This window comes from Taudactylus pleione, unplaced genomic scaffold, assembly GCF_031769625.1.
Source record: "Taudactylus pleione unplaced genomic scaffold, aTauple2 ptg000122l, whole genome shotgun sequence".
NCBI lineage: Eukaryota > Metazoa > Chordata > Amphibia > Anura > Myobatrachidae > Taudactylus > Taudactylus pleione.
Window position 1 is genome coordinate 6,859,835 of NW_028284524.1, and position 16,482 is coordinate 6,876,316.

Consider the following 16,482-nt stretch of genomic DNA (forward strand, 5'->3'; position numbering starts at 1 on the left):
GAGCTTCAGATTTAGTTTGATTGACTTTGTATCCCGACAGGTCTCCATATAGGGACAATTCATGAAATAAATTTGGAAGAGAGGTAAGTGGTTTGGTTAAAGTAAGAAGAATATCATCAGCAAATAAAGAGAGAGTGTATTGAGAGTTTCCAATAGTTACACCAGATATGTCAGGGTTAGCCCGTGTTCTCCTAGCTAGCGGTTCGATAATCAAAGCAAATATAAGGGGCGATAACGGGCAGCCCTGTCGGGTACCATTAGTTGTAGAAAAAGGATCTGAAAGTATTCCCCCAGCCATAACAGATGCAGTTGGATTAAAGTAAAGGGATTTAATAGCTTGTAAAAATTTACCCCCGAGGCCAAAAGAAGTAAGCGTGTGCATCATAAATGACCAGGAAACCCTATCAAAGGCTTTCTCCGCATCCAGAGCAAGCACAAGAGAAGGAAGTTGGTGATTATTTATATAGTGGATAATGTCCACTGTTCGTCTAGTATTATCAAGTGCTTGCCTGGACGGGACAAAGCCAACCTGGTCCGGATGGATAAGGTTGGGTAGAAGGGGGTTAAGCCTGTTTGCCAGGATCTTAGCGAAGATTTTTAAATCCACGTTAAGTAGTGAAATGGGTCGGTAATTAGAAGTGAGGAGTGGATCCTTACCCGGTTTGGGAATGACCATGATGGTAGCTCTAGTGGTAGAGGGATGAAAAGTTTCACCATTGAAAATTTGGTTAAACATTTCAGTGAGATGTGGAATTAAAGAAGGTTGGAACGTTTTGTAATAGGATATTGGGAATCCATCAGGGCCAGGTGCTTTAGATGGTTTTTGTGATTTCAGAGCATTACATGTTTCTTCTTCTGTTATGGGAAGACCAAGTGTTCCCGATAATTGTTGGTCAATACAAGGGAGATCACATGAGGATAAATAATCTGCAGTTTGAGAATCAGCATTGAAATCTGAACTGGCTGACTCTGAAAGGTTATATAGATGGCTATAATAGGTCTTAAAAATAGTATTTATGGCTACTGGGTTGTATTGGGATTCCCCATTGTCATCTCTAAGGGCTTGAATGGCAGATCTAGCTTTCCGTGATTTTAATCTATTGGCTAGTAGAGTGTCCGCCTTATTACCTTTTTCATAGAAACGCTGGTTAAGCCAGCGGAGGGATTTCTCATTTTTTTCTGCCAGAAGGGCATTAAGATCATTTTTAGCTGATATGAGTTTGTTATAAATATGTGAAGAAGGATTGTTTTTGTGAGAGTTTTCTAATCTTTGAACTTCAGTCAAATGAGCTAATTGAAGTTTATTAGTCTTATTTCTATAAGAGGCATAGCTAATTATACGTCCGCGTATAACCGATTTGTGGGCTTCCCATACCAAAGGTGAACAGGGGGAACTTGCTTTATTAGTAGAAAAATAATCAGCCAGTGCAGATCCAATTTTTTCTTGAAATTGGGGTATCTTCAGAAGCGTTTCATTTAAGCGCCAAGGATGTTTAGACATAGGTGTCTCTAGGAGATTGAGAGCAATTGTAAGAATAGAATGGTCCGACCATGTATTGGGAAGAATAGAGGAATTGACTATGTGTTCTGAAAATTGAGTGCAACAGAGAAACAGATCAATTCTAGAATAGGTTTGATGGGGGGGAGAAAAGAAAGTGTAGTCGCGAGAGGAGGGATTAAATGCTCGCCAAGCGTCGAAAGTCCCGATTCTCGCAGGTGTTTGTTAAGAGATTTGCTTAGTTGATGTGTTTGGGGATGATTTGGAGAGTACGATTTATCGAGTTCTGGGTTAAGAACAGCATTAAAGTCCCCACCTACAATGAGACAACCCTTCCTTCGTTTATTTAGGGTTGAAAAAAATGAATTGAAGAAGGAAATTTGGTTTGTGTTAGGAGTGTATATATATATTAGCTATCGTCAGGTCTATATGTCCCAATTTTCCTGTTATAATAATGAACCTGCCATCTGTGTCGGTAAGGACAGAATCTTGAACAAAGGGTAGTTTATTGTTGATTAGTATAGCTACACCGTTGTGTTTAGTCGGACTGGAAGAATAAAACACGTTTGAGAAATATTTAGATTGGAGAGACGGGTGAGAGGAAGCACGAAAATGGGTTTCCTGTAGGAGTACAATGCCAGCTTTAAGGCCACGAATGGAGCGAAATAATAGTGATCGTTTCTAAGGCGTATTGAGACCTTTGACATTCATGGAAGCGAAGGTCAAAGGCATTTTAATGGATTTTAGAATGCAAGATTAGGTTTAGGGGGAAAGTGAATAAAAGTTGGGTCCCGACTCGCCTATGGGGTAGAGGGAGGAGAGGAAAGAAAGAAGAAGAAGAAAAAAAAAAAAAAGGGGGGGGGGGGAGGGGTAAGAAAGAAGATCGGTTATGAAATCCCCGAGTCTAGCGGAGGATATCACACACAGAGATTAGGACTTAAGAGTCCAGAGAGGTTTAAGAAACTTGATCTCTATAACCTCTAGGAAATATGAAAATAATAAAAATTAAAAAGAAGCAGACAAAAGAAGGAAAAAATAAATAAATAAATATTTTTTAGTATACAAAATATTCACTGGCTAAGTACAAATGAATCTAAACAGAATTGAATTGAGATAGAACCCTCTGGGTGTGTTCTAACAATAATAAATGTATGATAAGGTCTATATTGTATTATAAAAAATGTATAATTAATTAGTATATATAATCCAGTAATAAGAACTTCAAGTACCGTAAAATAAGACATTCGCTATGAATGGGAACTGAAATAAGTTTGAAAGACTTATATAACATTTTCTAGAACATGTGGTAAATGACTGATGTACAATCTGTGGATAAACAACATACAAGTAGGAAAACAAGAACATCATGATGTATAGATTTTGCAATAAGAACAGCCTATATTGGCAAAAAAAGGATATAAGTCGCCTCGGATATTGATGTAAGAATGGGGGTCAAAGATCCAAGGTAATAGGTATGACTGAGTAGGACTCATGTAAAATAACAAAACCTATTAAACTAGTGTATTTTCATTTTTGATGAATGAAAAGTTCAAGTGCTGTCATTAGTTGAATGAGGAGGGGGTCCGGATTCTTCAAGGTGATTCAGCAAGTCTTTACCCTCTCTAGGGTCTCGAATAATAATCGTTTTACCATGTAAATCGATAATAAATTTGAAGGGGAACCCCCAGCGGTATCGAATTCCACGTTCACATAGAGCCCTTGTTAGTTCTCTGAGTTCTCTTCTTTTAATTATTGTGGTAGGTGCAAGGTCTTGATAAAACTGAAGTTTGGTATTCTCGTATAGGATGTGAGGTTTGCCTCGGGTTGGGGCTAGAATAGATTCTTTATCTTTGAAGCTGAGAAATCTTATAATGACATCTCTCGGGGGTTCACCCTCCCGAGGTTGGGTCTGAGTGCTCTATGTGCCCGTTCCAGAGGCATGTGATGAGAGCCCAGATCGGGGAGGATAAAAGAGAACATCTTATGAAGATAGGGTTCCAAAGATTCTGAGGTTATGGATTCTGGTATATTTCGAATACGGAGGTTATTTCTTCTTTCACGGTTCTCAAGATCTTAATTTTTCGTGCGAAGATCAGAAAGTTCTTGAGCTATATGATCTAGGTCTTTGTGGGTCTCAGTCTGAGCTTTATGAAGAATATCCTGACGTGATTCCAGTTTAGATGTTCTAGAGGCCAAGGAGGAGATATCTGATTTAATAGATAAAACTGCCTTGTCAAGTTTGGTCTCCAAGGAATCTTTAAAATCGGTAATTAGTGATCTTAGGGCTAGGATATCGTCCTTGGTAGAGAGGGCGGGGGAAGATGTTCTATCTTCATCTGGAAGCGAAATTGAGGGAGAGGTAGAATTTTGCGGATGTGACATTTTGTCGTTTTTCGCGAAATGTTGAGCGATATCGCCACTTGGTTTCTTGGTTCTCGTAACGGATCTGCTCATGACGGTAAAGGCAGTTCACTGTCGGAAAAAGGTCATGGAGATTAAGGTGATAAGGCCAATGAATAGACTCCCAGAGGGTATGAATTCTGGTGTTTAGGGAGCCATAAATGAGATGTTGAGATGCTAAATGGAACTAGTTGTTAAAGAGTGATGTAGTTGTTCATATAGAGAAATTACAACAAGTCGTCACAAGAGGGAGCCAGTATTGCAGAATTCAAAGCAAATAATTTCTTCTCACTATTTTCCCTTTCTCTTGATCTTTATTTCTTTATATAGGTTGAAATTAGGGATGAGCGGGTTCGGTTCCCTGAGAACCGAACCCACCCGAACTTCGGGGATCCGGGGCGATCCGAGCCCAAGCTCGGATCTCCCTGTCTGCCCCGGATCCCTCTCCCGAGGCAAAACCTCGAGATCTGCTGTCGGATCTCGAGGTTTTGCCTCGAGCGGCCATTTTAAAAAAAATGCCTTTGCCTTTAATGGGCAAAGTGCTGATTGGCTGACAGAGCCGTCTGTCACGGCTCTCAGCCAATCAGCATTATGGTGCTCATTTGCATGTAGCACAGACTCGTGAGATCCGTGCTACATGCATCTGTGTCACTGACAGTGACACAGAGCACAGATGGGTCAGTGAGACCCGTCTGTGCTGCTGTGTATTTCAATGACACAGATGCACGCACGGACCAGGAGATCCGTGCTACTTGCATCTGTGTCATTGACACAGAGCACTGACGGGTCCATGAGACCCGTCTGTGTTGCTGTGATAAAAAAAAAAAAACCTGTGTAAAAAAAGAAAAAAATGGCGTGCCCCCCCCAAAAAAGAGCAACCAGCCCCGGGCATTAGTGACCCAGTGCTGGGTGTGCTTAAATACAGGGGACAAACGATGTAGGGGTCCCCTGTACTTAAGCACAACCAGCACCGGGCTAGTCAGAACCAACGCTGGTTGCAAAAATACGGGGGACAAACAACGTAGGGGTCCCCCGTATTCTGCGCAACCAGCTCTGGGCTCTGATCCGGTCCTGGTTCTGGAAATACAGGGGAAAAAAATTAGTAGGGTTCCCCTGTATGTTCCAGAACCAGCACTGGACTTTTTCTAGCGGGGGGTTGATGCCACAGCCAGGGGAGCCCTTTCACCGGGCCCCCCAGCCGCAGCATCAGCCCTGACCGCTAGTCAGCCCAGGCCGGGGATCCCTGGAGAGCTGGGGACCCCCCCAATAAAGGGGTCACCCTCTCCAGGGCACCCCAGGCCCAGGCTGATAGCCCGGGGCTATCCACGCCACCCCTGGTGGCGGTGGGTGGCGGGTTGATTGTGTGGTGTGGTGTAAATAAAGAATATCAAACATTGTCTTTACAAGTAGAACTGCAAGTCCCAGCAAGCCAGCCCCGCATGCTGGTACTTGGAGAACCACAAGTACCAGCATGCAGGGCATTAAGGGCCCACTAGTACCTGTAGTTCACCTGTAAAAAATGTTTAAAAAAAACACAGGACACACACACCGTGACAGTATAAGTTTATTAAACATACATACACACACACACACACATGTACACATACTCACCTATGTAACCTGTAGCATCGGTCCACTTGTCCGGTAAAGTATACATAGGGGACCTGTGAAAAAAAACATACTCACCATCTCCTATGCGAGGTTCTGTCCTCTTCGTTCCAAAGTAGGCATCCCCAGACTTGGCAAAAAAAAAAAACGAAAACGCGATCCACGAACTTAGTACCGTTCTATAGAACGGTACTTCCCGAATGAGAGCTTAGCGGCGGGGTATCACCGTGGAAACCCCGCTGCTAAGCGTTCATTGGCTGAGAGAGGTCATCTCCCATCTCTCAGCCAATGAACGGCTCCCTCCATTGTAGTCAATGGTGGGAGCCGCAAGGTTATTAAAGTTTACCCTGCGGTTCCCACCATTGACTACAATGGAGGGAGCCGTTCATTGGCTGAGAGACGAGAGATGACCTCGCTCAGCCAATGAACGCTTAGCAGCGGGGTTTCCATGGTGATACCCCGCCGCTAAGCTCTCATTCGGGAAGTACCGTTCTATAGAACGGTACTAAGTTCGTGGATCGCGTTTTCGTTTTTTTTTTTTGCCAAGTCCGGGGATGCCTACTTTGGAACGAAGATGACAGAACCTCGCATAGGAGATGGTGAGTATGTTTTTTTTCACAGGTCCCCTATGGATACTTTACCGGACAAGTGGACCGATGTTACAGGGTTACATAGGTGAGTATGTGTACATGTGTGTGTGTGTGTGTATGTATGTTTAATAAACTTATACTGTCACGGTGTGTGTGTCCTGTGTTTTTTTTAAACATTTTTTTTACAGGTGAACTACAGGTACTAGTGGGCCCTTAATGCCCTGCATGCTGGTACTTGTGGTTCTCCAAGTACCAGCATGCGGGGCAGGCTAGCTGGGACTTGCAGTTCTACTTGTAAAGACAATGTTTGATATTCTTTATTTACACCACACCACACAATCAACCCGCCACCAACCGCCACCAGGGGTGGCGTGGATAGCCCCGGGCTATCAGCCTGGGCCTGGGGTGCCCTGGAGAGGGTGACCCCTTTATTGGGGGGGTCCCCAGCTCTCCAGGGATCCCCGGCCTGGGCTGACTAGCGGTCAGGGCTGATGCTGCGGCTGGGGGGCCCGGTGAAAGGGCTCCCCTGGCTGTGGCATCAGCCCCCCGCTAGAAAAAGTCCAGTGCTGGTTCTGGAACATACAGGGGAACCCTACTAATTTTTTTCCCCTGTATTTCCAGAACCAGGACCGGATCAGAGCCCAGAGCTGGTTGCGCAGAATACGGGGGACCCCTACGTCATTTGTCCCCCGTATTTTGGCAACCAGCGCTGGTTCTGACTAGCCCGGTGCTGGTTGTGCTTAAGTACAGGGGACCCTTACGTCGTTTGTCCCCTGTATTTAAGCACACCCGGCACTGGGTTACTAATGTCCGGGGCTGGTTGCTCTTTTTTGGGGGGGTGCACGCCATTTTTTTCTTTTTTTACACAGGTTTTTTTTTTTTTTTTTACCACAGCAGCACAGACGGGTCTCACGGACCTTTCATTGCTCTGTGCCAATCACACAGATGCATGTAGCATGGATCTCCCGGGTTCGTGCTACATGCAAATGGGCACCATAATGCTGATTGGCTTCCTGTGTGCCACTGCAGTGCCACTCCTAGATGGGCCACGTGTTTGTGCCGCCCACTTGTGTCGCTTAGCATAGTCATCCAGCTACCTCGGTGCAACCTTTTGGCCTAAAAACAATATTGTGAGGTGTGAGGTGTTCAGAATAGAGTGGAAATGAGTGGAAATGAATGTTATTGGGGTTATTAATAGCGTAGGAACAAAAAAAGGCCCATTTTATGTGATTTTAGCGGTTTTTTTTATTTTTTAAGAAAAAATCCAGATCCAAAACACAAAACCCAGAACCCAAAACACGGAAGGGTGGTTTTGGCAAAACCAATCCAGATCCAAAACACGAAGAAAGATCCAGATCCAAAACCAAAACACAAAACACGAAAAGTGGCCAGTGCACACCCCTAATTTATAGTAAATCCCTGTGATATTGCCTGAATTCGCAATGCGAATTCACTCGGTAATATCACACTACAATCCGCATTCAATATGCGGATTGTAGTAAATAGAGCCCCCAGGATGGATTCTGTCAATTGTGTTCTTCCACCCCCTCCTGTGTTACTATGGACACTGTTGTCATTGTTCCCTATATACAGAGGTGAAAAAATAGAAGTTTCAATAACAGCTCCATATCCGAGTACCTAACTCTTCGGAAACAGGAGATCTACATTTAATAACATGGTAAGTGTACTGTCCTGTCTTTTGCCCTGTGTGACTGTTCTATAATGTACCATTATACCAGAGTACCATATACTCTGTGCGACTGTACTGTGCTATATGTTCTGTGTCTGACTATACTATACTATATACTCTGTATGTGACTGTACTGTATTATATACTCTGTGTGTGACTATAATGTATTATATACTCTGTTGTGACTGTACTGTACTGTAATGTATTATATACTATTTGGCTGTACTGCACTAATGTACTACAGTATTTACTCTTTATATGACTGTCAGTGTCCGCTAATATACTATTTACTCAGTGCCTGAATTCTATAATTCTATACATTACAGTATGTATCTGACAACATTACTATAATGTAATATATACTGTGTCCAATCTTTTTGTGACTGTACTGGCTTATATACCCTGTGACCATAGGAGACCGCAGGGGAGGGGGATCCAGTTGCCTGGAAACCCTCCTCCCAGGCTCACACCATGACCACAATAGAAATAGTAATATAATAGCTTTTTACTAGTGCTACATATTCTTCTCAGTATCACAAATTAAATAATTAGCACCACCTGTGGATCTTTTAACATGTGTCAGTCAGTAATAAATACACCTGTGCACGAACTAGGAAATCTGGAAAACATGCACTTAGAGGTGCACTGCTATACACCATCAATAGGGTTAATTATTAATACCATATAATAATACACTATCCAGTGCATAACAAGACCAATTTGTACATATATGTCCAGGGCAGTGCTAGGTTCTTCTGCTGCTCCCCCAGACTCCCCGACTTGCTCCAATGCTCTGGAATGGTGCCCACATCTGACATAAAAGTATTCAGGTCAGGCAGGATAGTCCTACTGCCGCATATAATGGCTTACTGTGATCGCTGGTTCCTGTATAGGCTGGACACACAATACACTTTGTATGACATATATTATAGCTGGTTAAGTGCTAATTATGTCCTCTTCATGGACTGGCCACACTCAGTCTAAAATGAAGCATTTGGAAAAAAAACCTCTAGAAATTCTGCGTTTGCCACTGGTGACTGTACTGCATGGTTGCCGACTTTCTGGCTGCCCCTTCCAGATCGGCAGGGCAGGGATGTGTGGCCGGCACAAGGGGGCGTGGGTGGGCAAGTATGCTGTACTGTCCTGCCTTATGTACACTGTGTGGGTCTGTACTGTAAATGTACTATATATTCTATGTGTGACTGTACTGTAAAGTACTATAGAATCTAGGGACCAGGGCCGTAACTAGGGTAGTGCGACCAGTGCCGTGGCACAGGGCACTGCAGGGCAGGGGGCGCTGTTTGGGCCTGTCAATTTTCTGTTTATTATCATTCACACTTGTAGCTTCCTCTTATTTCATCCCCAGCATCTCCTGGCCTCCCCTATCTCTTCCCTGGCCCTTCCCCATGAGGCCATGGCCCTTTTTTGGGGTGTTTCGTCTTATGTCCCTATTTGAAAAATAGCGGGGTGGGCGCCAATGCTCTTTCTGGCACAGGGTACCAAAAAGTCTAGTTACGGCTCTGCTAGTCATAGTGCATAGTTGCAGGCAGTCAGCTTTTTCTCACTGTGCATTCTCCATAGCCAAGGGCAGCCATCTATGGGTGATGCTGTATTATATCTATCTCAGTCACAACTCCACTAACTAGGTGGTAACGCACCTAGGCTACGGTGAATAAGGACATGATGGGGCTTACATAGAGATATATCTTTTATCAGACAGATCTCCCGCTCCGGCTATAGAGCTGATGCATGTACTTGCTGATAATGGTAATGGCTACTTCCACATGCAGGTGAATAGGATCTTTGCGGTTACATAGATGCAGATCTTTGCGGTTACATAGATGCATACAGCTTAGCATGCAGGCAAATATCCATATTTAGTTCCGTGCACACAGTGAGTGCAATTGTGATTAACTTGCATGCAACTTTACATCAGCAGTGATTGTACTTAATATTCTGTGTATGACTGTAATGTAATGCACTTTATGCTGTGTCTGACTGTACTGTAATGTGCTATTTACTCTGTGTCCGACTGTACTCTACCGCTCTGTACAGTATACTCTGTGTATGACTGTAGTCTTCTGTCTTATATACACATGTATGACAGTAATATAATGTTCTATATACTCTGTATGGCTGTAATGAGCAATATGCTCAATGTCTATACTATACTAAATAATCTGTAACTGTATTCTCCTGCCTTATATAAAAAGCATGTGACTTTAACATAATGTTCTATATACTCTGTGTGACTATAGTATAATATTGTAGTGTAATATTCTCAGTGTGTGACTCTGCTATTATGTCTGCGTGTGAATATACTATAATGTACTAGATATTGTGTGTGTTTACAGTAATGTACTACAGTATATACTCTGTAAATGACTGCAATATATAAGATACTATAAACTGTGTGTAACTGTCCTGTCATATTTACATTTCCATCAGTCTCTCCTAAACTATTTTTTCTGTGTGTGACTTTGTTAGTATGTACTGTCCTGTGTATTATCTAGGTGACTGTGTGACATTATATCCCATCTATTGTACATCTATTGTCCATCTAACTGTATATCTCACCATTTACCCCATGCAGAGGGAGTGCATCTCAGTCCACGTTGGCCAGGCCGGAGTGCAGATTGGCAATGCATGCTGGGAGCTGTATTGCCTGGAACATGGAATTCAGCCAAATGGACAGATGCCCAGTGACAAAACCATCGGTGGAGGAGACGATTCCTTCAACACTTTCTTCAGTGAGACTGGGGCTGGCAAACATGTCCCACGTGCTGTCTTTGTGGACCTGGAACCCACTGTGATCGGTGAGTAGATCAGCTTTTATTGTCTCTGGTTGTTTGAGGAAAATTATATCTGTCTAGGGCAGTGGGTTCTCAAACTCGGTCCTCAAGACCCCAACAGTTCACATTTTCCACATTACCCAGCAGGTGCACAGGTATAGTCATTGCTCGTTGACACATTTTAAAAGATCCGCCGGTGGAGATAATTATTTCACTTGTGATTCTGTGAGGAGACCTGAAAAATATGCATTGTTTGGGGTCCTGAGGAGGACTATGGTCTAGGGGGTCAATCCAATTAGGTGCGAATTGAGAGTAGCGAGTTTGTTTCTTGAAACTCGCAGACTTCTCATGAACACGCGGGTCCCGAGAATTCTGGACCATCCTGGACCCCCAAAATTAATAATTTCATTAGCAGAACCGTATAGAAGGCTGTTTGTGGGCATTAGGAAGGTACGGTAGGTTTTTAAATAGTGTCACATGGCTGATTTGTTTTTGTTTTTTAAAGCAAAAATATAAAAAAAAAAAACTTTTTACATTTAATCTTAAACGGATTAAATGAAAAATGCAAAAAAGTAGGAAAAAAGGTGATTTGGGGATACTTTGAGGGCAACTTGAAAAAAAATAATTATAAAAAAAATATTTTTCAATAAAAAAAATATTGTAATTAAATTTGGGGTGTATAAACTAACAAAAAAGTAGATTTTTGGGCAATTTGATGGGATTTTTTTTTTCTCCTAAAAAATGACATGTAATTATTGGACTAATGAAGCTAACTGGAAACTTTCAATTGATTAATTAGTCATTAGGGGGGGGGGAGGAGCAAGGGTTAAGCAGGGTGTCCCAGCATTTTAACCTTAAAATAAAGATTTTCATTTACATCTCTCACCAGGGTGGTGCGAATGGAAAAATGCAAATTCAGTCTGACTGATTCAGTGCAAGTTGCTAATTGGATTGCAAAATGAATTCACTATGCGAATTCAAAGAAAAAATAGCAACACGCACCTTGCAATTCGCACCTAATTGGATTGACCCCTATGTGTCACAAAGAGTAGGGTTCTAGATCTCAGATACTAACAAATATTATTTTGCTTCAACAGATGAGGTGAGGACAGGAACCTACAGACAACTTTTCCATCCAGAACAACTCATTACAGGCAAGGAAGATGCTGCCAATAACTATGCCCGTGGTCATTACACCATTGGCAAGGAGATCATTGATCTGGTGCTGGACAGGATCCGAAAACTGGTGAGTTCAGTGCAGTAGAATATTTTAAGTGAGAGTACAGGTGTCTGAAATGCCCTCTAAAATGAAATATTGTCCCAAAGATTAAAATATAGAAAACTATTACTTCCTGGTAGCAGGGGCGTATCTACCCATTGGCCAGGATGTCACTCGCCAGGGGCGCCGACCAAAGGGGGGGGCACCATCGCGCGGTGCCACCAGCAGCCAAGGAGTGGACAGGTCCCCCAGCCCCACAAGTGTAGGGAAGACCGCAGTGAGGGCCTGATTCAGAGCAGGACGCTATTTGTGCTCGCTCGTTCAGAAAAAGGGGCCGGATATTTAAATTGAGCGCTCGCTCTTTGCGGTCTGTTAACGCCTCTATGTCTGAGCGAGCGAACGAAACATGCGTTCTCTATTTTGTAAAGACGCCCCCCTGGCCGCTCGCATCCTATGTCATCTCCGCTATTTATTAGATTAATCGAGTACATCGAAAGGCGTCTGAACTGCTCGCAGTGCTTGTGGTAGGATTTTCCTACCGCAATCATGCGAACAGTTCAGGCTAAGAGACAACCAAGTGACGTGGCCGATGACGCTGCTTTGTTAATTATGTACACCCTTAAAACGCCCGTTTTGACCGTTTGGCATGCCTGCGTTCGGATCACCACTCCCCGTTTTCAAGCACCTTCCCCTGTTACCACCCACAAACGCCTCATCCTGTCACTCAAATTAGCAGGCACTCGCTATTTTGCGAGCGCTCAATTTCCGACCGCACTGACTGGTTTTCGCATGCGCATTACGACCCATACGCATGCGCAGTTGTGCGAACATCGCTCAGAGCGAACGAGCGGCCACTTACGAGCGGCTCTGAATCAGGCCCTGAGAGCGGTCTGCCCTACACAGTTTACAAACAGACAGCCGCCAGCAGCGGCTGTGTGTTTGTAATAGCAGCCGGCCAATGAGAGTCAGACAGACTCTCATTTGCTGCTGCGTCATCTGAGGAGGGAGCCAGCTGGAACTCACTAATGAGCTCCGTCTTCCGGCTCCCCCCGCAGCATTTGATGGGAGAGACTTCATGACGTCTCTCCCATGCAGGAGAATAGCGGGCCGGGACTCATAGCGGAGAGCGGTGATTGTGTCAGGAGCGGGAATCAGGTAAGTTGTATTTTGCACTGCAGGGGGGGCAATTAAATAGTGGGTGGCCACTACTGGGGGCTCTTTATGGGGTGGTGCCTGCGACTGGGGGCACTATACAGGGGTGGCCATTACTGGGGGCAATTTAGGAGGGGGTGCCCGCGACTGGGGGCACTGAACAAGGATGGCCACTACTGGGAGCAATTTAGGGGGGGGTGGCCACTACTGGGGGCACTGCATAGGGGTGGCCACTACTGGGGGCAATTTAGGGGGGGCTGGCCACTACTGAGGGCACTGTATAGTGGGGACTACTACTGGGGTCAATGCAGCATAGGGGGGACTACTACTGGGAGCACTGTATAGGGAGGGACTACTACTGGGGCCACTGTATAGGTGGGACTACTACTGGGGCACTATATAGGGGGGATTACTACTGGGGGCAATGCAGCATAGGGGGGGATTACTACTGGGGGCACTGCATGGGGGGGGAGGCGTCAGTCCATTACATTGCAAGGGGAGCTTGGATGCCTAGATACACCCCTGCCTGGCAGCAGTGTTCTTCCACTCAAACCATATAATTGCCATAAAGGGTATATTTACTAAAGTGCAGGTTTTTAGAAGTGGAGTTGTTGCTCATTGCAACCAATCAGATTCTAGCTATGATCTTCTAGACAGTGCTAGATAAATACGTAGAACCTGATTGGTCGCTATGGGCAACACCAGGGCCGTAGCTAGGGTAGTGCGGCTGGTGCCATTGCACAGGGCACCACAGGTCAAGGGGCGCTGTGTGGGCCTGTCAAATTTCTGTTTATTATCATTTTTGCTTGTAGCTTCCTCTTATTTCATCCCCAGCATCTCCTGGCCTCTCCTATCTCTTCCCTGGCCCTTCCCCATGAAGCCATGGCCCTTTTTTGGGTGCATTATGTCCCTTTGAAAAATGAGGGGGGCGCCAATGCTCTTTCTGGCACAGGGCACCAAAAAGTCTAGTTATAGCTCTGGGCAACACTTACACTTCTAAAAACCTGCATTTTAGTAAATACGCGTATACCCCTCACATTGTTATTTGTAGGCTATACTATGATAGGATTCATATATACCATATTTGTATACCATGTATATACATAAAATTCCCTTCATATATGAGTGCCCCCACATTTACAGATGGAATTTTTGGTGTGATAAGTGGCGAGAGATAAAGTGAAGAGAAATAACGCCATGTTACAAGGTGGTGTTTGAAAAATGACAGTTAGAAGCTGATTGGTTGGTACTTTATCTCTGTCCACTTTATCTCTCTCCAAACTTTGATAAATCTTCACCATGTTGTCCTTCTACCAATATATGGAAAACATCTATTTTTCAGAGTAATATTGTCTGGTGATCACAGGTGATCACGTTGGAAACCTTATTAATGTTGGTTCAATTCTTGAAAATTGTTCACATGGTTTTAGTTTAAGAATTACAGTCACTTTTAACTCCAGTTCTCAAAATTGAGGTTTCTGGCTATAAAAGTGGTGTATTTAGAAATATAAGGGGTAGATTTCGTAAAGCTTCCAAAAATGAAAAGTGGTGGTGTTGTCCATAGCAACCAAGCTATAATTTCTTTATTACATTCTAGAAAATGATAGACACAATCTGATTGGTTGCTATGGGTATCACCCCCACTTTAGTAAATATACCCTGAATAGTCTTTGTGGGGAAAAAAAGCAAGCATTAGCTGCAGGTTAAAGCAAGATGCCACTTTTGTGATTTCTGTGCTTGTACTTTTTTTTTTTTTTGCAAATGTTTTCTTTTGTCTGTAATACATCCAACCAAACTCTTCTTGTGTCTCTCCCTATCAGGCTGATCAGTGCACAGGTCTCCAGGGCTTCCTCATCTTCCACAGTTTTGGTGGTGGCACTGGTTCAGGTTTCACTTCCCTCTTGATGGAACGACTCTCAGTTGACTACGGAAAGAAATCCAAGCTGGAATTCTCTATCTATCCAGCTCCTCAGATTTCCACAGCTGTTGTTGAACCGTACAACGCCATCCTCACCACCCATACCACTCTGGAGCACTCAGATTGTGCCTTCATGGTGGACAATGAAGCCATTTATGACATCTGCCGAAGAAACCTGGACATTGAACGCCCAACCTACACTAATCTAAACCGTCTGATTGGCCAGATTGTGTCTTCAATCACAGCCTCCCTCAGGTTTGATGGAGCTCTGAATGTAGACTTGACAGAATTCCAGACCAACCTGGTGCCCTACCCCCGTATTCACTTCCCCCTGGCCACCTATGCTCCTGTTATCTCTGCAGAGAAAGCTTACCATGAGCAGCTCTCTGTGTCTGAGATCACCAATGCTTGCTTTGAGCCAGCTAACCAGATGGTGAAATGTGACCCAAGGCATGGTAAATACATGGCTTGCTGTCTGCTGTACCGAGGTGATGTGGTGCCCAAGGATGTTAATGCTGCTATTGCCACCATTAAGACCAAGCGTACCATCCAGTTTGTGGACTGGTGCCCAACCGGGTTCAAGGTTGGTATCAATTACCAACCACCAACTGTGGTTCCTGGTGGGGACCTGGCCAAGGTGCAGCGAGCTGTGTGCATGTTAAGTAACACCACTGCCATTGCCGAGGCCTGGGCTCGCCTGGACCACAAGTTTGACCTGATGTACGCCAAGCGTGCCTTTGTGCACTGGTATGTGGGGGAGGGTATGGAGGAGGGAGAGTTCTCTGAGGCCCGGGAGGACATGGCGGCCCTGGAGAAGGATTATGAAGAGGTTGGCACTGACAGTGTGGAAGGGGAGGGAGAAGAAGAGGGAGAAGAGTATTAAATTATTGCATTATGGCAATGAGTTCAAATACATTACTGTTTTTAGATACATGTTTTAAATAAATATTTTTTCAACAATTTCTGAATTTGATTGGTTTTACATATATTTCAAAGTGCATTTATTTTCAAACACTAACAAAAAGTCAAAATTGCAATTTATTTCCTTAGATTTATGAAAACTGGAATTATTTATTGTATTACTACCAAATTATCTAATGATTCTGGGTTATGCAAAGAGTAAAGTTGAACATCGAGTTAGACATACAGTATATGGATAATACGGTTATTATTAATAATAATAAGTTGTGATGCAGCATTTTGCAATATATAACCTAAATTAAATTTATTATCTATACATGTTTCTTTTTGTTTCAAAATACAGTCCATAACATATCTGACATAGGGGTAAATTTACTAAAATGAGAAATTTTAGAAATGGAGATGTTGCCCGTAGCAACCGATCAGATTCTCCTTAACATTTAACTAGCAACTTTTAGAAGATAATAGCTAGAATGTGATTAGTTGATATGGGCAACATCTCCACTTCTAAAAACTATCACTTTAGTGAATATACCCCATAGTGTCTAGTTTTATTATGTAATGTGCATTTCAATACCAATTAAGGGTATATACATTTCTGCTTATTAATACTCTAGATAGCAGAGCCGTAACTAGACTCTTTGGTGCCCTGTGCCAGAAAGAGCATTGGCGCCCCCTCATTTTTCAAAGGGAC

The 16,482-nt window shown here is 43.6% G+C and overlaps 1 protein-coding gene across 1 annotated transcript; it reads left to right on the plus strand.

Moving 5' to 3' along the window:
* Positions 1-10,466: 10,466 nt before the first annotated feature.
* Positions 10,467-15,750, plus strand: LOC148524033 (tubulin alpha-1A chain-like). Its single transcript, XM_088472403.1, has 3 exons — positions 10,467-10,602; positions 11,676-11,824; positions 14,770-15,750. Exons 1-3 carry the CDS (start codon positions 10,482-10,484, stop codon positions 15,748-15,750), a joined length of 1,251 nt encoding a protein of 416 aa, XP_088328529.1. The 5' UTR covers positions 10,467-10,481.
* The last annotated feature ends 732 nt before the right edge of the window (positions 15,751-16,482 follow it).

What these genes read in the sequence shown, in the direction of transcription:
- LOC148524033 (XM_088472403.1), top strand. Translation starts at nt 10,482, where the DNA reads ATGCCCAGTGACAAAACCATCGGTGGAGGAGACGATTCCTTCAACACT. An exon ending in CCTGGAACCCACTGTGATCG is followed by an intron (nt 10,603 to 11,675) that starts GTGAGTAGATCA and finishes TTGCTTCAACAG; the next exon opens with ATGAGGTGAGGACAGGAACC. An exon ending in TGGACAGGATCCGAAAACTG is followed by an intron (nt 11,825 to 14,769) that starts GTGAGTTCAGTG and finishes TCTCCCTATCAG; the next exon opens with GCTGATCAGTGCACAGGTCT.